At 45.8% G+C, this 25,140-nt stretch overlaps 1 protein-coding gene across 2 annotated transcripts in view; it reads right to left on the bottom strand.

Annotated features, from left to right (window-relative positions):
- Positions 1–25,140, bottom strand: part of RAB28 (RAB28, member RAS oncogene family) — a 319,728-nt gene that overhangs the window by 37,854 nt on the left and 256,734 nt on the right. Inside the window, exon 7 of one of the 2 annotated variants that reach the window (XM_058192159.1) lies at positions 22,193–23,412. The exons of the other annotated variant lie outside the window; for it this stretch is intronic. Coding sequence (XP_058048142.1) covers positions 23,320–23,412 — 93 coding nt within the window. The 3' untranslated portion in view covers positions 22,193–23,319. Of the gene's footprint in view, positions 1–22,192; positions 23,413–25,140 lie in introns of those variants that run through there. 2 annotated transcript variants of the gene reach the window in all.

The following is a 25,140-nucleotide window of genomic DNA, read 5'->3' as shown; positions in this document are numbered from 1 at the left end:
TAAGTTAAGGAAGGAAGTGGTAAACGAGCAGGCCCGAATAGGTAACAAATGAAAGTTAAAAGGTGATGGATAAATGACTGTACATTAAATATGATGACAGAAAATGAAAATTAAAACTTTTGGAAAATAAAAAAATGAGCAAAGAAATGTTAGGAAATGAATAAAAAACTATGAAAAAAGAATATTTTGGCAAAAATTGTAACTAAGAAAAATATATTCGAATATTTTGAATTGACCATAAGATATGGTCAATATTCTGTTCATGAATTGTGTATGTGTGGAGGGGGGAAATTAAAAAATCAATAAAAACCTGTACAAAAAAAAAAAAGAAACTGTTTAAAAGAGAAGCCCCCAGAGTGATCTCATCTGGACAGTGACCTTCCTTTTCAGCACCTCCATTACTTTCCATGCTTGAAAATGTTTTAATTTTTCACTATTTCCTCTGTCAAAATGACTGTTTTCCTAAGACTGGGGTCTGGAGGTTGCACAACAGCAGAGATCCACTCCTCCTGCAACAAAGAGACTGTCTATGATGGGATTGGAGGACCGCAGGAGTTGGCAGTTACTGACCCTGTGATGTATTGGAATGTCCATTTTTCACCTTCTTTGCTTCTCCAGGAGTTTAGCACTGGGGCCCACTAAGCATGAACATTCCCACCATTAAAGCTGCTCTAAAATCGGCTGAAATTGTGCCTCTGAATCCAGTCATTTTTCCACAGAAACATCTCTGGTATAAAGTTTTCTCTATATGAAGAAAAACACATCTGCACATACATTTTTGAACTACAACTAGTTTTACTATATATTGACATAGGAGGGCACTCACATTGGGATGCTTAGACAGTCTGCTCGTAATGGCTTTGATATTCAATAATATCTTTTAAGAGTGTTTATTAATAGATTCAGACATTAGAACAGTATGTAGTTATTTAACAACTAGGACTGCAACTTGTCAGAAAGATGGCCAAACTCTGTGCTGTAACAATAGTGGACAGAAATATTTGTATTTGAACATAATCTGAGTGAGTTGTGAATGGGCCATTAATTTTTTTCTTTTGGTCTGTAACTGAACAATCTTTACTACATAAGGAATAAATGTTCTTTCATGTGCTCTGTGGTCTAATATATCATTCAACTTCATACCTATAATGCAACTAAAGAAAACCTGCATATTTGCATTTTCCACAATCCAGCTCTTTTGATGGGAAGTCTCAGGAAAACAGCACCAGGAACAAACTGGACATTGTTACAGCTGAGGAAAGTCATCCATATCTTCCAAATATGCTCCTTAGGCAGTCCTGAGTAAAGTTTATTGCTATGTTTGCATGTAATAGAGAAATGATGGAACAGTCTTGAAATGGATGGGTGATCTTGCTGTCAAGTTTTGAAGTATACTTTTGCTGTTGCAATCATTATCGCTTCTCAGCTTGCCAAAGAACCAGGTTCTTTGCAGGGGAAAGGGGAGATAGAATGTAGACCCCCGACGTCAAGAAGACAGCAGTGAGAACCAAGGACACTTTGGCAGGTGCTTGCCAAAGTCTTTTTCTCATAACTTTTCCCCATAACAATACAATGAGACTCAATTGAACAGTGTGGCCTGGTCTAATGGGGGGAGGGAGAATTTATACTTTAATTATGTGGGTTTGCACGGGAATTAGCCAGATTTTGTTTTGCCCTCATCTGTGACAAAATGGTGTTCTCAATAAAGTTTTGCATTAGGAGATTGGATTGTCTTGGCTGTGCTTACTTTGGTTGGGTTCATCAGTTGGAACGTTGACATTAAACCAGGTCTATCAAAATTAAAAACAACAAAGGAGACCTGGGCTCCTGCAGCCTGTCCAGCTACCTCCAGAAGAGCTGTGAAGACCCAGGAGAAGATGTCCAGGGTGGAATGTAAAGGAGTGCAGATGGCCAAGAACAGGACAGCCCCAGCGGCCAGGTGGATTTTGGCACCCAGATGGTGGTGACCTGTTCAAAGGGATGAGCAGAGAAACCGAACAGCCAGCAGCATGGGAGGAGGCCATAGCAGCTGGGGGAAAGCAAGGCACTATAGCAGGGTGTGGTGCCGAAGGTGTCTGAAGCTGAGTCCCCTCTGCTTTCTCCTGGGACAGCGTTCACTGGGGGCACAAGATTGAGGGAGAAAAGAGCAGCAGAGTGGGAAGAATCAGTGGAGGTACCTGGCAACCTGCAGCAGCCCATTGGTTGAACAGCTGAGAGCGAGGTTCATCAGAATAGAGTTATGGGGAGCAGAACCGGAATGGCAGATAGCCCAAGTTTCTGGCCCAGGATCCAAACAACCCTTGGCGACTCTTTACTTCTGTTGCCTCAACCCTGGCTGAGGATGGGGGGAGTCGCAGCTGATGGCAGTCCGTGGGGCTCTGGCTGCTCCCAAGGCCAAGAGAGGTGGAGAGTCACCTAGGGTTGACTGGATCCTCCTCCAGAAGCTTGGTCTATCTGCTGTGCCAGTTCTGCTCTCTGTAACTCTAGGGGAGCAAGGCACCGCTAAACCCCAACAGGTGGAAACCCAATCGCACGGGATTGCCAGGCGGCCCCAAGCACAACTGGCAGCAGCGAGTACACCGCCCTGGCCCTTTCCCTATGATGTGGGATGGTGCTAGGGATACTGGGACACCCCAGGCCCTATCCAGCCCCCACCAACCAAAGCCATGTTCAATGGGAGTTGTTGAACATGAGTTCAGAGAAGTTGGTGTTCTTCCTGAATCAGGTGTGGGCTCACCTGGATCGATATGGGCCAGGCAACTTTGATGATGTGGCTTGAGCGAATGCCATCGTGGTGACCTAAGAGGGTTGACAGGCCTCCATGACAAAGGGGCTCCCGATGCCTTCTTGGGAGAGCTCAGAGCCTGATTCGGAGACACCACGCTAGTCCAGGGAGCATCCGATCCATCAAACAAGGGACCAGATACATTTATGAATTCCAAAGGCTGGTGGGGAGGCTGAAGCACTGGCTGGAGCAGTTTCTGGTCCACTATTTCTGAGATGGATTGAATCAGGAGTTATACCACACGTGTCTACTCAAGGAATACATGTGGATCCACAGCTGGTACCAGCTGGCAAAAAGCATGAAGCTGGACCTAATGGAATACAAATGGCACGGACCTAATGGAATACAAATGGCAATGGAATACAAACGGCATGGAAGAAGAGAAGGCCACCCAAAGAGGAGCCAAGAGAAGCACCCACTGAGGCAGAGAAATCCCACTGTGAGGGCCCCTGCCCCTCCTGAAGCCCTGGGGAGTGGACCCAGCTTATGTTTCTAATGTGGCCAAGAGGGCCATAGATCTGCAGCCTGCTGGCAGCAGTGCCCATTTTGACCCCACAGGCCCCAAACCCAGGAAAACCAAGGAAGCTGTCCAAACGGGGGAAGGAGAAGTTGTGAGAGCCACATCAAGTTGTAGAGTTCTTCCCCCAATCCCAGCAGTGAGGGGAGGGAAGGAGGAGGATCCCCAACTGATCCTCTATGAGAGTAACAATGAGGGGAAAGATGATTCGATGGTAAGTGAAACCATCACCCCCCTATTTGGGAGCGAAGGGAGTTATAAAAGCCCTTATAGACTTAGGGTACACCTGATGCTTATTCAAACTGCAGAGAGTGTGGAAGTTGGGATTGCGAGTGAGAAAGCTATGTCAACCCATGACATTCGAGCAGGTTGATGGCTCCATTGTAGGGGGATTGCCCACCTCCTTCCTAACAGAACCAGTACCCCTAAAGTTAGGAATCCACCAAGAGACCTTTCGGTTCATGGTCACCCCAAAGATGGCAAAAGCTATGATATTGTGATTAGTTTGGTTTACCAAGTGAAAACCCATTGTGTATTGGGAGAGAGACACGTACCAATGACAGGTAAGGGCCACAACCCCCCAAAAATGAAGTGGGGTGAGCCAAACCAGCTGTTGTGACCCAGGGCCAAGTAGGTAGTAGGAAACTCAGTCCGTGAAAAAAAAAACTTTATTCGAACAGCTGAGAATTACTTCATTCCCAGCATAGTTCAACTCAAATTAAAGCAAATTCCTCCCAACACAAATTCCTGAGTCCTAATTGGTCCAATTAGGCAAACTGCCAAAGGCCTTTCTTGGCAAACGTTCAGAAGTCACAAAAATAAATGCAAGACAAAGAAGGAGACGAAGCTACCAACGTTGTTTTCCGGCAAAGCCCAAATGCTGTTGCTGGTCTGTTTTAAGCCTTATGGGAGGGGCCAATCATCTCTTGGGCCTACTGAGTTGTCTTTTTTGCTTGAGCTGCTCTTGCCTTCTGGCACCTCTTCTCATGCGTGCATTAGGAACAGGCTCCTCCTGTTCTTCTGTCTCAATACTATCAATCTCTGTAGTCCGCACCTCACTTCCCGATGGCCCTGGCCTTACCTCAGCCTCATCGCTGTCCGACTCCGTTGCCAGCTCCACAGGCTGCTGGTGGACCACAACACCAGCAGAGGGAAGAGAGGGGAGGACTTGAGCGCATAAAAATGGCATCCAAACTGGCGCCAAAAGTGCAAACTATCTCCAAAGAATACCAGGACTTAGTGGAGGCATACAGTGAAAAGGAATGCAATGTCCTACCCCCATCCCATCACCCCACAGACTGTGCAATTGAGATCCTGCTGGGGGCAAAACTACTGAAGCCCAAGATGAACGAGACTGAGACATTGGCCAATATGGGAGAAAAAACTTTTGCAGTGCGGTGGGCACTGCTGATGTGGCAACAGTTCCTAGAGGGCAGTAAAATCCCTTTCAAAGTATGGCCTGGAAAAGGGGAAAACTGTACGTTTGGGTCTTGCAAGGCAGTCATGATGCTAAACAAGGCAGTCACTTTGGGATCCTAAAAATGCTACACTTGGCCAAACAGCAGTTCTGATGGCCAGGCATGAAAAAGGACATAGAGAGCTATGTAAAAAGTTGCACTGTATGTGTGTCTATGAAACAGAGACCAGGAAAAACTCCCAGAGTGCTACAACAAGTGGCTGAGCCAACCCAGCCATCAGAGGAAATAGCCATGGACTTTATAGTAGAGTTCCCACACTCCAGTGGGGGGAATAGTTTAATCTGGACTGTAGTTGACTTGTTCTCCAAGCAAGCTCACTTTGTAGCTTGCCCGAACCTCTCATCAGTCCATGATAGTGACTATATAGTGACCTGCATACAGCAGTCTTTTTACAGTTGAGCATCTCCAGAACACCATGTCACAGAGCTGGGAATCTTCATACAAAACAAGGTCTCAAGTCTCTAGTTCGTCCAAACAGTCATCAGTAAGTAATGCACTTGTCATTGCCAGCCCAAAGGCTGAAGCAGCAAAAGCATGAGCAGCGTTTGCTGAATAAGCAATGAAAATGAAAAGAGGGAGATCACGGTTAGAGGCTGAAAGTGTACAGAAAGAATATGAAAGAATGCAGCAAGAGGCATCCCTGGAAATGCAGAAAGCTCTGTTAGAAGCAAGCCTAGAGAGACTTGCCATAGAGAAAGAAGTAGCAGCTACCACAGCTGAAGTTAAAACCCTAGAAAGAGCTATATATTCTGACAACGTACTTGGGCTAGAAGCTGAATGCCAAGATCCTCTGCAATGCACTTCAGAATATGTCTGTCAATACTCCAGGTCAAGCAGCAATGCTCACCTAGATGGAAAAAAACAACCTTCAAGAAGCAAGCCAGAGATGCTACATAGCACCACTACAAGCCAATGGCAAGCCTCAAACATACAAGCGAGAAAGCTCTAAACAAAGCTGCATCTCTGTTGACAGACCCTCTGCACCCAAGGTACGCGAACCTGCAAATTATCTTACAGGATCAGCCTTTGTGCCAGAGCAGCATAGAAAGGACCAGCTGAAACCAGAGACTCTTAGAAGTTATGACTACACAACACCTTTTCACCACAGCAATACACAGTCAGATAATCAAGCCACTGTAGACTTTGCCAAGTTCTTGGCACAAAGAGTTAGTCACAAAGGGGCTTAATGATCATTCTGAAAGCAATAGAGCCTGGTGATCTTCTTTCCAAAATGCCATCAGAGGCTTAGATTTGTCATGTAGTAAAGAGAAAGACTTACTGTATTTTTCGGTCTATAAGATGCACCCCCTCCCAAAGTAGATGGAAATGTCTGTGCATCTGTGCATCTGATCAATATTGTGGCGTGGGGGAAGGGGGTTGGTGTGGCGGTGGTGAATGCCACTGCCTGTCACTGCTGCCACCACCGTTCACTGCTGCCAGGGAAAGCTTGAACCTTTGCTGACAAGCAGGTGATTTGCAGTTGGATCGGCCTCCTGGAATACTGCTGATCAACTGTTCTAGGCAGCGGGGATCACAGTAGCCATTCGCTGCCACTGCTTATTGCCACCACCTTATTGCCGCTGCCTATCATCGGTGATCACTGGAAGTGGTGATCAGCAATCCCCGCCACCTAGAACAGCTGATCAGCATTATTCCGGGAGACCAATCTAACCGCCAATTTCTGCATGGCAGTGAAAGCTCCAGTGTTCCCAGTGGAGGCAGCAGACATGGAGGAGGCAGCAGTGGCAGCGTGTCCGGTTGGCCAACCCAGTGGTTGGCGGGACTACAGGAGGCCGGGATCCAGCTGTCAGCTGAGCGGTGGTGGGTGCAATGGAGTGGAGCCCTAATGAGCCACATGCTGGGGCTGTGGTAACATGCTGAAGCTGACCAGGCTGTTTGTTGCAAGGATGCTAGCCAGATGAATACTGGGTGGATCCTGGGAGACATAGGTATTTTTTTCTTGTTTTCTTCCCCTAAAGCTAATATGTATATTATGGCCTGGAGCGTCTTATAGACCGAAAAATATGGTAATAATTAAATGGCTTGGAATTGAATCTCCTGGGCATGCAAAACAAATCAGGACAATAAACATAAACTACCCTAAAACAGGCCTTAAAATGATCTGGGACAGACTTGCGAGTGTTATGGCTCAGTAAAAACAGTGGAAAATGCACTGTTCAAAAGAATTGATAGCTTTCCCAAAAACCTCCAGTAGCAGTTGACAAAACTAACATGACTCCTCCAGATTCTTTTTGCAGGTCTGCCAGCTCCTCTCAGACAGAAACTTGAGATCAAAGAGCCCGTTAACCAGTGTCGTCTACACCAGAAGCCACATCCTCTCCTACAATGGAGAGCCTTCAGAGAGAGGTCCATGGAATACTGCAAAGCTTTCCTCAAAGAAAACAACATTTGCTACAAGTGCTGCTCATCAGCCCTTCACTTTGCCAAGGACATTTTGGGAAAGGAGACTTTTAAAAAAGGTGTGAGTGGCTCCCTCATTCTCCACATTTTGCAGCTGTGTGCTATATGCATGGTGGCAGTCAGCGCAAGAGAAGCAGGACACCCGATGCCCAGCTGTGCAGCCCTGCAGCTTTTGCAGAGGAAGCGGTGCTGGCAAAATTATGTAGGCAAGCCATGTGCCCCACCAGTGCAGGCCATACCAGAAATCGCCTGACTGGCTGAGTGTCGGACATCCTGGTTCTCTTGCACTGGCCGCTGCCATACACACAGCTAATTGGCATTCCAAAGGGGCTTCTCCTGAGCTTGGCTGCAGTTGCTGGCACCACAGATGTTCCCCCACCACCAGGACCTTTCTCTCCCCCACCTGTAAGGCAAACCCGAAGGTTGACAGCGAGGCTGGCATGAGGGAAGAGCTACAGTGGCAGCAGGCTTTTCACTTCTCCTTCTCCTGGCTGCTCCAGCATCCCAGCCAAATGTGGCAGTGTGACAGGCGCCACCGCCGGGGGTGAGGGAGCAGCGATGGCAAGGACTGGCAGGCTGGGGCTTCCCTCCCTCCCTGCCCTGCTGCCCCACGCACTCAAGCCAGCCAGTCGCTCCTGCCCTTCCCATTACAGCTGCTGCTGCTCTTTGGGGGGCTCACTTCCTCCCCCCCACAAACCACTTCAGACTCACACCAAATTAGGTGGAGGGAGAGGAATGGTAAAGAAGAGGCAGCAGCCAGGTGCATAAGGATTCCCAACCCTTCTCTTAAATGGGCCAGGTGATGGGCCATGCCAAAAACCAGCGGTGTGAAGAGCTGGCCGATCATTCTTGCCCTTCCCCCTGCTGCTACTCTTCTGGGGTGGCAGGGCTGCGTAGGAGGAACGCGGGAGACAGTGAGCCAGCTGTAAAGCGGTTGTGCTTCCTTCACAGAAGTGGGGGGGATGCGGGGACCGGCCGGCTCTTCTGGGACACCCGAGCTGACAATGTGCTCCGGACTGCCTGAGGCCATGCAACAAGCCCACTCAGGCGGGGAGGGAGGGAAGCCCCAGCCTGCCCATCCTGGCCAACAGCTCTGCTCCCCTAGGAAGCGACCACCGGGATCCCCTGTCTGTGTCTTTGGGCACGTGCTCCTGTTGCTCTTGCCGTTGCTGGTCTTCGTGCATGCATGCACACCAGAAACCAGATCAAGTGGCCGAGGCGCATGCGCATGTTGGAAACAAGATCATCTTCCTGGAGTGCGCATGCACAATGGGCGACTGCTATTCGGGTTTCTGGTGCTCCCATGCTCATGAAAACCAGCTGGCCAGCACACCAGAACCTGGAAGAGCAACGGGAGACACCTCCACATGCCAGGAGAGATGGCTCTGCATGCCACTTCTGGCATGCGGGCCATAGCTTTGCCATAATGGGTATAGAAATATGGTATTTCAAAAGGAACCTTCTACTGAGAAGAAGTGATAGCAGGACAGGTGAAGCAGACTCTAAATTTCCTCCCAAACTAGTGCTTTAGGGCTTTAGAATCCCTTTCTTCCATCTGAATGTGGATTTAGACAGCTGTGCTCACTCTCCTTGGCCAGATTGCTCATTGTGTGTGCAGGAGGGCAAAGTGTGTGGGTCAGAGGGAGGCCCACTCTCTTTCCATGCAAGCTGAGGATGCTTTGTAACCAAAGCATCCTCAGTGATAGGATGGGAGTCCAAGAGGAGAGGTCAGAAGGAGGGACAAGGAGATGGCGAAAGGGCAGCAGGGCTGCTGGTAGCCAAGTGCTAAGGCAGGACCTTCTTTCCTTCCTTCCTTCCTTCCTTCCCTCCCTCCCTCTTCCATTCTTTCTTTTTCCTTCCTGTCTTTCTTTTTCCATGGCAGAGCCTGTAGCTGATACACCTTGGCGATAGTAAGTCGAAGCCACCGACCAATAATAGAAGGTATAACCCTGCTACCTAGGGAAACTGGTTGAAAAGAAAGAAACAGCGACTCTGTTCTCCTCAGATCAGGAATTCGTGCAAGGTAGATGCAGAGGGCCCTCCGCCCATCCAAGGTGTGCCAGTGTTTTTCTAAGGATGGACTAGGTTGAGTTAGGAGTTGGGTAATATCTGTTCCTGCACCCTGCGGAATGAAGTGTTGACCTTGGGTATGAAGGTAGGGTCCAACCGCAGAACTACACGATCCATGTGATCCACCTGGCTGATGTAATAGCCATCAAGAAAGCCACCTTACAGGATAAGAAGCGGAGGCTGGCTGATCTCAAAGGTCCATATGGGGCACCAGTGAGGGATCTCAGTACTTTAGACATGTCTCAGTTAGGGTATCTGTTTACTACTGGGGAAAAAAAATTAGTTGCTCCCCTAATAAATCACCAGGTAGTGGAATGCTGAGAGATTCTAGGGAGCTGCAAGTTAGTACTGAGGACAGGGCCACCACTTGCTTCTGGATGGTGTTGAGCGATAGCCCATTATCTAGTCCAACCTAAAGAAAGTGCAGGATCTGGGCTATTGATATTGCAAATGGAGAAATACCTGACTTGCCACACCAGCTACAAAAGATCCTCCGAGTGGCGAAGTAGGTAGAAGGTCATCGAGAGGCCTGAATAGACCTGATGGCCCTGGAGGAAAAATTGTCCCCCCTCAGAGCTTGCCACTCAAGCACCAGGCGGTCAGTTGGAACCACTGTGGGTCCGTGTGAACCAACAACCCCCTGGCTGTGTGACACCATGCCCTGAGGGATGCTCCAGGGTGGGGCCACCGAAAAGGTCATGAGATCCGCGAACCAAGACTTCCTGGGCCAATGTGGGGCCAGAAGCAGGACCTCTGCCCTCTCCTCCAGAACCTTCCGTACCACCCTTGGAAGAAGGGGAAGAGAAGGGAAGGTGTAAAAGAGCCCTGGCAGCCATGGTTGCGGAGAACATCGACTATTTCCCCCCCTTGAGTTGGAAATGTGGAATAAAATCTCGGGAGTTGCAGTCTTTGGGTGGCAAATAAGGCCACCTCCGGGATCTCTGCCCAAAGGCCTAGCCTCTTGGCCTCCAACATCAGAGAATTGGACCTGCTCCCTCCCCCCCCCGACAGTTTATGTGCACCACATTGTTTGTTAGCACTAAAATGTGCTTGTCAAAGACCGACTGCTGATAATGAAGGAGGGCCAGATATACAGCTCACCTTTCCAGCCAATTGATGCTCTGTTTTAGATCCAGGTGGCTCCATCTGAGCCATTTGCAATTGGAAATGCGCCCCACCCCCAACCAAAAAGGCTGGCGTCTGTTGTTACCACCAGTGCTGGGGCTCGTGGAAGAGGCATCCTTTGGAGATAGCTGGTGATCTCCACCAACTGAGGGACCGAAGGACTTTGCAGGGGATCTGGACCTTGGTTGGCGAGCTGCTTCTGCCTGCCCTCTGGAAAGGCAAAAGAAAACATTGAAGGTCTCTGGTATGTAGGCATGCCCATGGAGTGATGGAAATGCTGGATACCATCTTGCCCAGGAGCTGTAAGAGCAGGACTAAACGTACTTTGCGCTCTTGTTGAATCCTACATGGTCCATGAGACTGTCCTGTCGCTCCTGGGACAAATACATCCTGCCTTCAATGGAATCTATAACCGCTCCAAGATGGAGCAGGTGGGTTGACAGAGACAAATGACTCTTCTCCATAATAATACGAGAACCTGTGGTGTCTAAGTGTTTGAATAGATATCTGGAGATCCTCCCTGCACTGATCGAAAGAGGACTGGATTAAAATGTCATCCAGATAACATTGAACACGCATGGGTATGACACTGAGGTGAGCCACCTTGGCGGCTAAGACACTGCTAGACACCTGGGGCACTGAAGAAAGGCCAAAAGGCAATGCCCTATATTGATAGTGGGTACCCACATAGTAAACCTTAAGGAATTTCTGATGTACAGGTAGAATCGGAATATACAGGTAGGCCTCTGTTAATGCAATAGAAGTGAGGAAATTGCCCACCCACACGCCAGCAAGAATCGATTGAAGTGACTGCATTTGGAATTGCTTATAGATAAGATAGCAGTTCAATCCTGAGGTCCAGAATAGGTCTCCACCCACCCGAGGCTTTGGAAATGGCAAAAGAATTGAGTAGAACCCCTGCCCTAATTGGTCTACAGGCACCCCCTGGATAGCCCAAATGTCCAGTAGGTGTTTTATGGCCGAATCCATGAGGCCCTTTTATCAGTATCCTTTGAAACTGGGCAGCGTATAAAAAACCTTGGGGGGAGGAGGTTGCGGAGGAATTCTAGGGAGAATTCCAGATCTCACAGTCTCCCTGACCCAGGCACCCAATGCAATCTCCTCCCCTCAGTTGGCAAAGATGGCCAGACAGCTCCAATGGGAGGGATGGACATGCAGTTACTTGTGGTGGCGGAATGAGCAACTTCCTCCCCCTTGAAAGGACCGTTTCGATTGAAAGGTTCTACCTCTTGCTGGTCTGTGTTGCTGACCTCTGTGCCTCGACCCTAAAAATCCCTGCCTTCGGGAGGGTACCGCACCCAATTCAAATCCCCGAAATAACAGGCGATGGAAGAGGAACGACATTCACCCCGGCGCTAAGAATATGGTTGAACCTTGCGCTTCCAGAGCCTCCCCAAATAACTTTTCCCCTGTAAACGGGGCAGAGGCAAGGAGCCATTTGTAGCGAGCCTCGTCTGACATTTCCTCAGCCAGAGGAGGCGTCGCGCAGCCACAGAAGAGGCCATAGCTTTGGATGCAAAGCAGGCCAGGTTTAGGGTTCCGTCAGCTGAAATCGCACCACTGCCAAGATCTTTTTTATTTATTTATTTATTTATTTATTTTTGTCACAACAGTATACACAAACAAATGTCATAGATAAAACAGCATATCTTGAAGAATATATATATATATATAATTAAAATTATGCATCAACTATATTAATTGGATATAATGAAGGGAACAATAAGACAGGAACGGTAGGGGACTTCTGGTGGCTCCGCTCTCTCCGAAGGACGCCCTAAGGGCGCTCGCGCTGGGATTCTGTAAAAAGCCGGCGAAAACAGCGGCTGAAAGTACCTTCCCCGGTAAAAGGGAAGGGAAAGAGCAAGAAGAAGGAAAGGTAGAGCTCTCTCTAGAGGCCCCGTTTGGGGAACTCGAAAGGGAAAGTTCCCTGGAAATCCTTCTGCAGCAGCTCCAGCCCCAGCGTGTCTCTGCTTCATGCAGACAGAGAAGAGAGCGACCACTTCTGCTTCAAGTGATTGTTATGGATATTTATAAGCAGACGGAATAAACACAGGAGATCAGTCATTTAAATTGCAAGTATTAAATCTGACTTCTATTTTTTTTTTAATTTTTTTTTTCTCTCATCTATAATCAACACAATGAAATAAAATGGCATTTACTTGTTGAGAAAGTGAAACTGAATGGAGATTTTATCTTATTGTACTGGACTGTGGATTGTTGGATTATTTTAGTTTGTTTAAGTATTTTATAAGGGGATTTTCAGCAAGAACTTTGCCATGAAGGTTTTTTCAGAAGAATGGATTCGTGACTTTATACAGGATTATACAGAAAGAATGTATTTAATTACTCAAAAATACGAATTGGAAAAAATGGCGTTTTGGATGAGAGTTTGGAGAAATTAACCAATGTAATCAGGACTTGGAATATGGAATGGAGGAGATACAAACAAAAGTGGATAAATATGAAGATAGGATCCTGAATAAACAAGTTGATGTAAAGAAGCCTTTTTTAAAAAGTTTGGATGAAATGCCTGAATTTGTGCTACAGGAGGCTGTCTCCCGAAATGGAAAAATTCACAGGGTTAATGCTTTCCAAGAGTTCTCTTTTCGGATTGAGGGAATATACGGCAGTAACTCGTGGATTCTTGGACATAAGGAACTATTAGGAAATATTGTGACTGACTTTTCAAAAGGAGTAATGAAGGAAAGACAGAGACTAATGCATCAAAAAAAATGGCAAGAGACAAAAGTATCATCCTTGAAAGAATTTCTTTTTTTTGAAATATTAACAGAAAAAGATATTAGCGTCCCTGAAAGACAATACGTGAGGAAGATCTGGAAGAAATGGGTTGATTATATGTTTTATAACTATCATAAAAGACTAGATATTTGGATTTATACTGGATTTTGACAAGGAAGGACTAAAGTTGAATAGATATTGTAATTTCCCTGTATTGAAATCTTATAATCTGTTGTATTGAATTTTAAATAGAATATTCTCGAAAGATCTTATGTAAGAAAGACTTGGGGGGGAAATTATATGGTTATAGAAGCTATAAGGGAGATATTCTCTGAATTGGATTGGATTTTTATGCTTCAGCTGGTTTTAAATACTTTAGGATTAATTTGTTCTATTGATTTATATATTTTATTACTGTTTATTGTTAATTTTTTGAAGGACTTTGGTTATGTAAGGAGGAAGTCAGAGCTAGAGAGGGAAAATTGGTATAATAGTTTTGGGGAAAAATTTTTTTTTTAGTATATGTTTGTTTTATTTTTAACTATACCTTGTGCTTGTTCCGGGAAGTCGGGGGGGGAGGGGGTTTGTGAAGGGAGAGGGGTTGGGGGGGAAGGGGGAAAAAAATTTTTTGTAAAACTTTTTGAATAAAAAAAAAAAAGACAGGAACGGTAGGCACATTTGTGCTCTTATGCATGCCCCTTATAGTCCTCTCAGGAATGGGGTGAGGTCAATAGTAGACAGTTTTTGGTTGAAGATTTTGGGATTATGAGTAGAGACTATGGAGTCAGGTAATGAGTTCCAAGCATTAACAACTCTGTTACAGAAGTCATATTGTTGAGATCTTGCTACATTCTGTTGTGCCTCGTCCACTTTCCCCGCAGCCGAGCCCATCTTATGTGCTTCCGAACGCTGAGGAATGTCCTAGCATGCCTCCCGGCCCCAGCCCTGGCTCCATGCCCAGACAGGTCGAGGAAGAAGAAGCGCCTCCAGCCCCCAGCCTTGGCTCCATGCCCAGGCAAACGGAGCAACTAGACCCCTCCCCCTCCCCCACAGCATGTGAGCCTGAGGAAGGTCAATTACCAAGAGCTGCAGACTGGAGTGACCCTCGCTTCAGGAGAATTGATAGGCGGCGGCAACAGAAGGAAGGGAGGGGCAGGCCTGGATAAGTGCTGAGTCATGGAGCCACACCCCACGGCCTATATAAAGGATCTGCTTTCGGGCATTCTCTGAGTCAGGCAAAGTCTACCTTATCTTGCTGAAGTCACTTTCTGGTCTCCTGCCTGCCTTGAGAACTTTGCTAGGACTTTGGCAGGGCTGCAGATGCACGCCTGATTTGGATTTCCCTGACCCGGCCGTCGGTGGAGGAGTGGGACACAACATCTTGCCTGACTCTCACACATCTACACCACAAGATGGATCAGCAACAGCTGGCGCAGATTGTGCAACAGCTACAAGCAGATAACCAGCAACTGCAACAGCAAGTCGCCCAGCTGACTGCTCAACTGGCTGCTGGGAATGCCCCAACAGTCCAACCTCCTCCTCCTCCTCCTCCTCAGCGTCACAGCCCGGTACCGGTGCCGGAGAAGTTCTCAGGACGGATGGAGATGTTCCCGGCCTTCATGGCCCAGTGCCAGACTTACATGGCAATGCGGCCGGGGGACTTTCCAGATGACCGGGCCAGGGTGGCCTTCGTGATGAACCTGTTGTCCGGCCAGGCTGCTCAGTGGGCCACGCCTTTGGTGCTCAGGGACAGCCCCTTGCTGGCAGACTACCAGGGGTTCTGGGGGCAACTGCGCCTAATGTATGAGGACCCCGTGTGGGCCCAGAGGGCCGCCCGGCGCCTAGGAGAGATCCAACAAGGGCTGCGCCCCTTCCGGGAGTACATCACTGAATTCTGGTTGCTGTGCCATGATTCCGACTGGAACGACACGGCACTGGCGGACACGTTCCAGAGGGGTCTTTCGGAAGAGTTCCAGGACGAGCTGGCTCGGGTGGAGGCGCCACGGACCCTCGTTGACCTGGTGCCCCTCTGCCTGCGCCTCGACACCTGTGTCCAGCAACGCCTGTCCCGTCGCCGCCAAGGAGCCCATGGAGTTAGGAGCGGCCAGGCCTCGCCTGACGGCCCAGAAGCGGAGCCGGAGGCGCCAAGGGGGGCTGTGTTTGTACTGTGGGGGGCCCAGCCATTTCGCCGCCGCATGCCCCAGGAGCCCATGGAGTTAGGAGCGGCCAGGCCTCGCCTGACGGCCCAGAAGCGGAGCCGGAGGCGCCAAGGGGGGCTGTGTTTGTACTGTGGGGAGCCCAGCCATTTCGCCGCCGCATGCCCCAGGAGCCCATGCGCCCGTCCCCGAATCCCGGCCTGGCCAGTCGGGAAACGGGGCAGGCCCGGCCTAGGGGAAACCTTAGGCCGGGAACGGACCAAGCCAGACACGGCCGACGTGGACCCCGGGCCCCCTCGGCACCTGATTTTGGACACCCGGGTGTGGGTGGGTGACCGGCCGGAGGGAATCCCGGCGCACGCGCTGGTGGACTCGGGGGCCACCATGAACTTTATGGACCGGGCCTTCGTGGACCATTTTGGGGTCCCCTTGGTATCGGTGGACCCTCCGATAAGCGTCGAGACCATCGACGGGAGGGAGCTGGTGGCCGGACCCATTAACTTCGCCACGCAGCCCTTGTGCCTCACCATCGGGGACCACGAGGAGGCAATTCGCTTCTACGTGACGGCGGACCTCCACTTCCCGGTGATCCTCGGACTGGCCTGGCAGCGGACTCACGACCCTCATCTCGTTCCCCAGCCTGCAGTGCCAACGGGATGCCTGTATTCCATGTCCAAGCCCGAGTTGGCCACCCTCAGGGACTTTCTGGACAAAAACTTGGCCTGAGGGTTCATCGGTCCGTTCCCTGTCGAGGGAATCAATCTGGTGTCCTACCGGCTGACCCTGCCACGTTCCATGCGGATCCATCCCGTCTTCCACCGGTCCTTGCTGGTCCCTGAGGCCCCGCCATGCCCCCTCCGGAGCCCGGCGCCGCCTGGCGCCGTCGACGAAGACGAGGACGGGGCGGAGAAGTACGAGGTGCACAGCATACGCGACTCCCACTGGCTGAAGAGGTGCTTCCAATACCTGGTTGCGTGGCAGGGGTACGGGACCGAGTTCACCTGGGTCGACGCCTCCGACGTCCACACCCCGGACCTGGTGCGGGCCTTCCACGAGCAGAACCCGGCCCGACTGCATCCCGATCATCAGCCCCGTGGGAAGGGCCCTGCGGTGAGGGATAGTCTTGTCTGCTTTCCCCGCAGCCGGGCCCGTCTTATCTGCTTCCGAACGCTGAGGAATGTCCTAGCATGCCTCCCGGCCCCAGCCCTGGCTCCATGCCCAGGCAAACGGAGCAACTAGACCCCTCCCCCTCCTCCACAGCATGTGAGCCTGAGGAAGGTAAATTACCAACAGCTGCAGACTGGAGTGACCCTCGCTTCAGGAGAATTGATAGGCGGCGGCAACAGAAGGAAGGGAGGGGCAGGCCTGGATAAGTGCTGAGTCATGGAGCCACACCCCATGACCTATATAAAGGATCTGCTTTCTGGCATTCTCTGAGTCAGGCAAAGTCTACCTTATCTTGCTGAAGTCACTTTCTGGTCTCCTGCCTGCCTTGAGAACTTTGCTAGGACTTTGGCAGGGCTGCAGAGGCACGCCTGATTCGGATTTCCCTGACCCAGCCGTCAGCGGAGGAGTGGGACACGACACATCCATACATCTTATGCCGGGAACTTTTCCTGAAATTGGCGAAGCTAGATAAAGGTGGCTGTTAAAGAAGGATGGCAGACTGGCAGATTGCCCAGAAGGCTCCTTGGTGAGCCCTCTGCGGTGATTGAGCCGACCGCCTGTCCTCAGGTATATTGGAGGAGGACAGCTGACCTCTACCGTAGGACCACGTCTACAAAGAGGTGAGGCGAAGGGATGCTGTCAGTAGTTCTGCCTGGCTCAGAGAAGAGTGGTCCAGCTTGCTCTAGCTTAGCTGGAGTTTCTGGCCCTTTAGATCGTGATCGTAGGCAGACCACATTGGTAGCCTTAAAGAGAAGGGCTTTGAAAATACCAGGGGAAAACAGCCAGGTAAATGCAGGCTGCTCAGGCATGAGACCTTTATCATCTGATAGGTCCAACTCCCTGCGCTCTGGAAAATGATGGTTGACTTCCGTGAGAAGGAGCAGGGGAACCAGGATCTTGAAATGGAGGAAATTCCTCCTGAAAAAGATCTACGCGATTCGTGGAAAATGCAGAGTTCTCATAATATGCCTGTCTGGGCAGTTGCAAGCCTGTAGCAATGCTTTTTTTAATGGCCTCTGCGATAATGTCCTGTATGTTATCAGGCAAGAGAAAGCCCTTGCTCATCTCTGGATGCCAGCCTGCAGCTGTCGGAGTAAAAGTGGCTGAAGGAGCTGGTCCAGGATTCTCATTGGCATTTTCAAGATTTTTTGGTGAAGTGTGCCAGTCTGATGTAGCTCCCCATAGATCTGCACTGGAAATAGTTAGAGGGAAACTCCAAATGGATATTTGGTCAGGAGCTCCCTCTAGTGATCGCTCTTGGCACAGCTGCTTGTCAGATGCCTTGGGCTTCCTGAGGCAGATACTATTTCTTTACTGGCCCTGTCATAAATCCTTTGGAGGGCATGATCTCTGCGCCTCTCATTCCTCTCGGAAGCTTTGAATGGCGGGTGTGTTTGGCACTCTTGCTGTGAGCCTAGGAAATAGAATCCATTGGTTTGACAGTTGTGGCTCCAATCCTTTCAGAAACCTCAGGAGTGTTGTCAATTCTTTCTACAGCCGCCATATTGACTGTCCTGCTTTTCCCGCCCTTTCTCGTTTTAAACAAGGCTTTGGACATTGCCTGTGGCTGTGCCTAAAGGCAGCTGCCCCTTTAATAATGGTCTCCCTTTATATGGCAAAGGAAAAAAAGCAAGAATAAGTATAAAGATGTTACAGGATGCATGGCTATGTGAAGGATTTGGACTGCCAAACTGGGAACTATATTACCAGGCAGCAGCACTGACATGGATGAAGGAATGGATGGAATTAAGAAATACAAGATTATTAACTTTGGAAGGACATGATTTACAATTGAGATGGTATGCATTTTTATGGTATGGGTGAAATAAGATACATATGTACTTTCATAGGCATTATATAAGAAATGCACTGTTATTGGTATGGAAGGAGGTTAGAGACAAATACTATGTGAAAATACCAACATGGTTATCAACAATGGAAGTTTTAATACACCCAAATATTTTTAATTTTAGAAATATTGTTAGATATAAGGAATTATTAACAGATAAGGGGGAATTGAAGCGGAAACAAGAATTGGAAGAACAGGAGACTGAGTTGGATTGGTATATGTACATGCAAATACAAACAAGATATGAAAAAGATGCTAAACTATAAGGTTTTTACTTAGAAAAGACAGAGTTGGATAGGATACTCACAGGAACAGAGGATAAATTAATTTTAAAAAATTATGTTTTATTTGGTATTGAGTTAGAGGAAGAAAAAGTAAAGGAAACAATGATAGCATGGGCTAAAAATTTTGGATACTCAATTGATCTAGACAAATGGCAACAGTTATGGGAAAGGAACTACAAATTAACGATGTCCACTGCATATAAAGAAAATCAATATAAAAAGTTCTATAGATGGCATATGCCTCCTGAAAAACTGGCAAAAATGTTTAAAAATAAACCAGCTAAATGTTGGAAATGTCACCAGTTACTAGAATCTTATTATCATATGTGGTGGAATGTCCAGAAGCTAAAAACTATTGGAGCAAAATTAAAATATGGTTAGAAGAAATGACTCAACAACATATTGAATTAAAACTGGAGCTGTTCCTATTGGGTATCCTGCCAGAGAAAATTAGTAAAGAAAATATTTACTTGATTATACATTAATAACAGTGGCAAGAATTGCTTTTCCACAAAATTGGAAAGCAGAGAAAATACCTCTAGAAGGGGAAGTTATTAAAAAAAATTCTAGACTGTGTAGAAATTAATTAACTTTGATGATTAAAGAAAGAGAGGACTCAGAATATTTTAAGATATGGGATCAATTTTACTATTGGTAAGAAAAAATATATAGAGAAGCAAATTGATAGTTATGTAAGAAAATGGTATAATTAGAATATTGTACTTGTGAAAAAATTGTAACAGATTAAATTGAAATGAAGAAAGAAGAAACAACAAACAACAAAAAGATGGAACCAAGAAGAAAACACTGAGATGTCACATGGAAGGAATGACTGATGTATTAAATGTTTGTTTGTTTATAAAATTTAAAAAAAATATTAAAAAAAGAAAAAGAATGGTCTCCCCTGGGAGCGCTAATCTCCTCAAATGGCAGCAAATGGCCGTCTTAGCTACAAACACACACACACACACACACACACACACACACACACACACACACACACACACAGAGAGAGAGAGGCTTCAAGCCTTTAATGCTGTCTCAGCTGCTCAGTGAATTATGGAGCGCTAAGAATGCAGATTGCCAGAATGCAGGCTGACAGGCTGGGAGCGCGAAGCTCCACCAGAAGGGATTTTAAAGTATCAGGCAGTGCAGCAGCTTTTCAGTGTTCAAAATGGCCACCCAACTCACCAAAATACGCCAGCAACTCACTTCCCCAGTAACATCTAGGAGCCCAAAGCTCCTCTATCCGGCAATCCCTGCTGTAAATGGGAGCCCTAAACTCCACAACCCATTCAGAATGCTTGCAGCTCAATGAATGAGTGGCTGGCCAAATGACAGGCAACTGTCACCAGCTTGACAGCAGAGAGGACCTTCCAATGGCTGGAGCTGAAGCCCTTGCCATTGAGAAATTTCCAGTGACTCTACCACAAATGGGGGTCTGCTGTTTAAACTCACAATGATATGTGGAATGGGAGAAATGTCCCAGAAAACCTTATTCAGTACTGAAGAAGCATCCAGGAATAATCCTAGTCAGAAGAGAAAGCTTTGACACGTCTGTCCAGGCTAAAGGACTGAGTCGAAAACTGGGAAGCCCTAGTTGTTAAGGGTGTGGCTTAACAACTTTGACAGACAGTCCTTCAACTGAACAGATGAGGACAACCCATTCCTGGATGCTGTCTCCACCCAACGAGAAGGAGCATATCGGGTAAGACCAACAGCCCTTTTAAAAACCATTTCTATGGAGAATGAGTATTTTTTTCACCAAAATAGTTGGTTATTTTTTGCACTAACAGAACAATTGATGTCTAAGTTTATGATTTCTAAGTAACACTTATGTATGCAGAAAAGAAAAGAAGCCCCCAAACAGAGCTTCAGAAAAGAAGCTCCCAAAAAGCTCAGAGGCTTTTTTTTTTTTTTTTGAAGCTCTGTTTCGGAGGTTTTCAGAGGCAAAAAAAAGTTTTTTCTAAAACAGAGTTTCAGAGGCAGAAAAAAACCCAAAGAAAAAATGCAAGGCACAGAGCTCACAACCAAGGAGCAACTGTTGCTAAAATTCACCTCTGGGAACAACTGATTGGGGGTATTCTGGGAGGCCAATCCACCTGCCAATCAACTTTTTTCTTATTTTCCTCCCCAAAAACTAAGGTACGTCTTAAACTCCGAAAAATATGGTAAATGGGATTTAACTACCCAAACCCTATTTGTAAGCAGTAATTTTATGGTAAAGTACTTCAAAGTGGGAAAAACCAGAAACAAGGAAAAATGATTATTTCTTCTATTTTAACAAGTACATAATTACAATCCAATTTAATGAGATTTTTAATCATTTTTCCCTTCAAAACCCTGTTCTAGCAATAAAAATGCTAGAAGTGCGAGATACTTTATTTTTTCAGGATGACCTCATGAATACATGACTGAAAATAACTGGTCCTAAAAGACAGCCAATATTAAACATCACAAGGATTAAAGTGAGAATCTAAAATGTTACTTAAGTTGCATCTGGAAGATGAATATGTTAAAAGTTTGTATAGTAAAGAGAGCAAAAATATTTGGTTACAACATAAGCTATAACGTTATGTTTAACGTTTACTTTGAATTAGACTTTGAATGAAAACTTTTATATAATTATGTACCGCTGGTATTTGACTCCACATAGACTGACAAAGGTGTATAGAGTGATTTCCAACAAGAGTTGGAAATGCAACCAAAATCCGGGTACATTTTATCATATATAGTAATCTTGTAAATAATCATAATATTATATTATAAATATAATAATGGCAATGCAGAAATGTTTAAAACACAAATATTAATGAAACCTGAAGCCTTTCTTCTAGGTATCATGGACAAACTAATAGAAAAGCAGTTTGGGACACTATTTCTTTACATGGTGACCACTGCGAGGCTTGTTTATGCTAAGCATTGGAAGGAAAGGGGAATATTTACTTTCAAAGAGGATTTTAAAATTGAATAAATTAGCAGAGATGGCAAAATTAACTGCTTTGATTAGAGACAATAGATTAGACAAATTTATAAGAGACTGGAAGCCATGCATGGTTCTACACACTAAATACAATAATAGATGATTAACAGAGGGATTTGATCTTTATCTTTGGGGTTTTGACTGTTTTGTTTTTTTTACATATATCTTGTGAACAGATGTTGGTTCGATTCAATATTAGGCAAATTGATTTCCACATCAGGGAAAGCTACTTATGGAATATAGAATTTTTGTTAAATGTAGATGGGAAAGTTTATAACTATTTGTAGACCTATGTAAGGACAGGAGAACTTATTAGGTTTTTTGATGCATCTTTCAGAGTTTAGCCAGGGTGGACTTTTTTTAATGTTTAATGTTAGATGTATTTAAAATTTGGGTTTTTTTCTTTTTTGTACACATGGTTTATTGTTTTTGTTGGTGTCAGATGTTTGTTTTTTCTTTCTTTTTCCTTGTTTTGTATTTTATATTTTGAATAAAGAATAAATAAATATGTTAAAGGAAGGATTAAAGTGAGAATCTCTCCTGGTTCTAACAAGAAAAAGGACAAAATGGACAAAATCAAAGAAAGCAAGCCAATCTATTTTCACTGCATTGCTTTATTTCACAGTCTCTTCCCATCCCATTTAATTTACACATTGCATTCACCTTTCAAACTTTCTGACAATATATGTAAAAGTATTTCTACACACAATCAATCTCCTTTACTGAAATATAATTCAGAAGAATATACCGTATTTTTCGGACTATAAAATGCATTTTCCCTGCCAAAAAAGGGGGTGGAAATGTCTGTGCATCTTATAGAGTGAATGTTGCTAAAGTCTTGCCCAGTTGCCAGCCCCCACACTTCAGCCTCTGCCTCCCAGTAATTTGCCTCCTTGCAGCAAACAGCAAACAGCCTGGTCAGCATCAGCACAGCCTGATTTAGAACGAGCAGCTGATTGGCAGTTGGATCAGCTGATCAGCTGATTGGCAGTTGGATCAGCCTCCCAGAATACTGACAATCAGCTGTTCCAGGCTGCAGGGATCACTGCTGCCTATTGCCACCTCTGTGTGCCCCATTTTCAACCTCCGTGCGCCCCATTTTCAACCTCTGCGTGTCTCATTTTTGGCCTCCGCATGCCCCATTTTTGGTTTCTGCACATCCCATTTTCCATGTGTCCCATTTGGTGGCGATAGGTGGAACGGGCCAAAAACAGGACACACAGAAGCCAAAAATGGGACGCAAGGAGGCCAAAAATGGGGCGTGCGCAGCCAAAAATGGGGCACGCTGAGGCGGCAATAGATGGTGGCAATCCCCAAACCCTGGAACAGCTGATTCTCAGTATTCTGGGAGGTCGATCCAACCGCCAATCAGCTGCTTGTTCTAAATCAGGCTGTGCTGAAGCTGACCAGGCTGTTTGTTGTTTGCTGCAAGGAGCCAAATTACTGGGAGGCAGAGGCAGATTTTTTTTCTTGTTTTCCTTCCCAAAAGTTAGGTGCATCTTATAGTCCAGAATGTCTTATAGTCTGAAAAATACAGTATATGTTGTCAAAGTGTGTGGCCCAATATTTGAATCTTGACTATTCAAAGAAGTTGCCTGAGTAGTGGGTTTTTTAAACTTCTAAATGTATTACAGTCATATTTCCCTGTTAAAACAACATTCCGAGCAACTCCATTGCTGGGCAAAGGCAGCCAAAGGAGCACTGTACAAAAAAGAAAATGCTCACTGAATTGTACACATTGAGCTCCGAGGAGAGTTAACGCTTCTTGTTGCAGGCTCCTGGCTATAGTTTACAATATCCGCCTTCACTACATTCTGTCAAAAGAGAAGAAAAGAAAAACAGAACAGGTTACAGCAAGTGAATCCAAAGGGGGGAAAACTGTTTCAAAGTGCTAATAAAACATTTCATAATAAAAGATCATGCTATGAAATGTAGAGCATTGAAACAAGTCAGACATGCTGCAGTATTTTCTCTCAGAAAATGTGCATAAGGATTTGACAAAGGACAAAATAAGAGCATCTTGAATGCTTTTTTACATAAGCAATGGTGACAGTCCTTGCTTCTTTATTCCAATTAAGAGGTTCTAGCCCATAAAATTCAGGGGTTGTCAGTTTCTCAAGCATTTTTTCTTGTCACTATTTCACTATAGGAAAAGGTCCTATAAACTTCTGATCCAGCTCCTTGCAGGGTTTAATTTTAAGTATTTTGTGGATAGATAGACCTTGCTACCCACTTAGAATGGTGTCTGGGAGGAGCGGTGTTTGTCAGCTTGAGTTTTATGCTGCTTACTGTAAGGTGCGTAGAGTATTCTCCCACGCTTCCTTCAGTGACTGCATACATTCACTTAAAGACATGGATGAGGGGGGTTCTCTGGGCAGTTCAGGTATGGGGACAAACTCCATGATGGTGGTGATTTGGAAAGGGGTCAAGCCTACTATGCACAGTGTTACTATATACCACGTCAGCAAACGGCAGCAACTCTTCCAGTTGGACTGCTGATAATTGACAGAACACCTTAAATATTGCTCAACCATGGCACTCATCCATTCCGCCGCCCCATTTGTATTCGGATGAAAAACTGAACTGAGCCCGTGATGACCCAATGGACCATATGAGTTCCCTCCAGAACTTAGCAGTTATACCTTTTTTGCCATATCTCATTTATTATTTTATTTTCTTTCGTATCCCATTTTCTCTATTTACATTAAATTATCTAATACTAATAGCTTTACTTTTCTACATTCTTATATATTTATTATTTACATATAGTACATTTCTAATTTCTCCCCTTTATTCTTTTCCTTTATTTCTAACCTCAAGCCATTCATACCATTTGTTCCAGATTATATAATAATCTGTCTCTTCTTTCTCCTTAGTTTCTTTTGTTAACTTGTCCATTTCGGCACATTCTAAAACTTTCCTTATCACTTCTTCATCTGTTGGTGTTTTTTCCTGTTTTTAATTTTGTGCATATGTTATTTGTGCAGCTGTTATAATATGTAAAATCAGATATTTTATTTCTTTGGTGTATGTTCTCGTAAGGATTCCTAGTAAAAATGTTTCTGGCTTACTTTCAATTGGTTGTTCTGTTATTTTTTTCTAGCCATTTCTTTATATTTGCCCAGAATTTTTTTGCCGCCGGACACGTCCACCATAGATGGTAATATGTTCCATGAGTTTTCTTGCACTTCCAACATGTTGAATTATTGTTTGGGAACATCTTTGCAAGTCTTGTAGGTGGAAGGTGCTATCTGTAAAACATCTTCAACTGATTTTCCCTGTATGCCGTGGATAATGTTAATTTTGAATTTACTTGCCACATTCTTTCCCATCTCTCCAAATCTATTGTATAATTAAAGTTCTGTGCCCATTTAATCATTGTGTCTTTCACTATATCCTCTTCCATTTTATAATGCAATAAAAATTTGTATATCTAATTTATCTAATTCATGTTGTTATATTTGTATTTCATAAGTTTTTGTGTCTTCTTTGTATTTTGATTGTATTTGAGTCTATGTCCATCAGTCTATATCTCTGTTTAA

The sequence above is a fragment of the Ahaetulla prasina genome, chromosome 8, assembly GCF_028640845.1.
Source record: "Ahaetulla prasina isolate Xishuangbanna chromosome 8, ASM2864084v1, whole genome shotgun sequence".
Classification (NCBI taxonomy): Eukaryota; Metazoa; Chordata; class Lepidosauria; order Squamata; family Colubridae; genus Ahaetulla; species Ahaetulla prasina.
The sequence above is the reverse complement of the archived record's forward strand: the minus strand, read 5'-3'. Positions and strand labels throughout refer to the sequence as shown.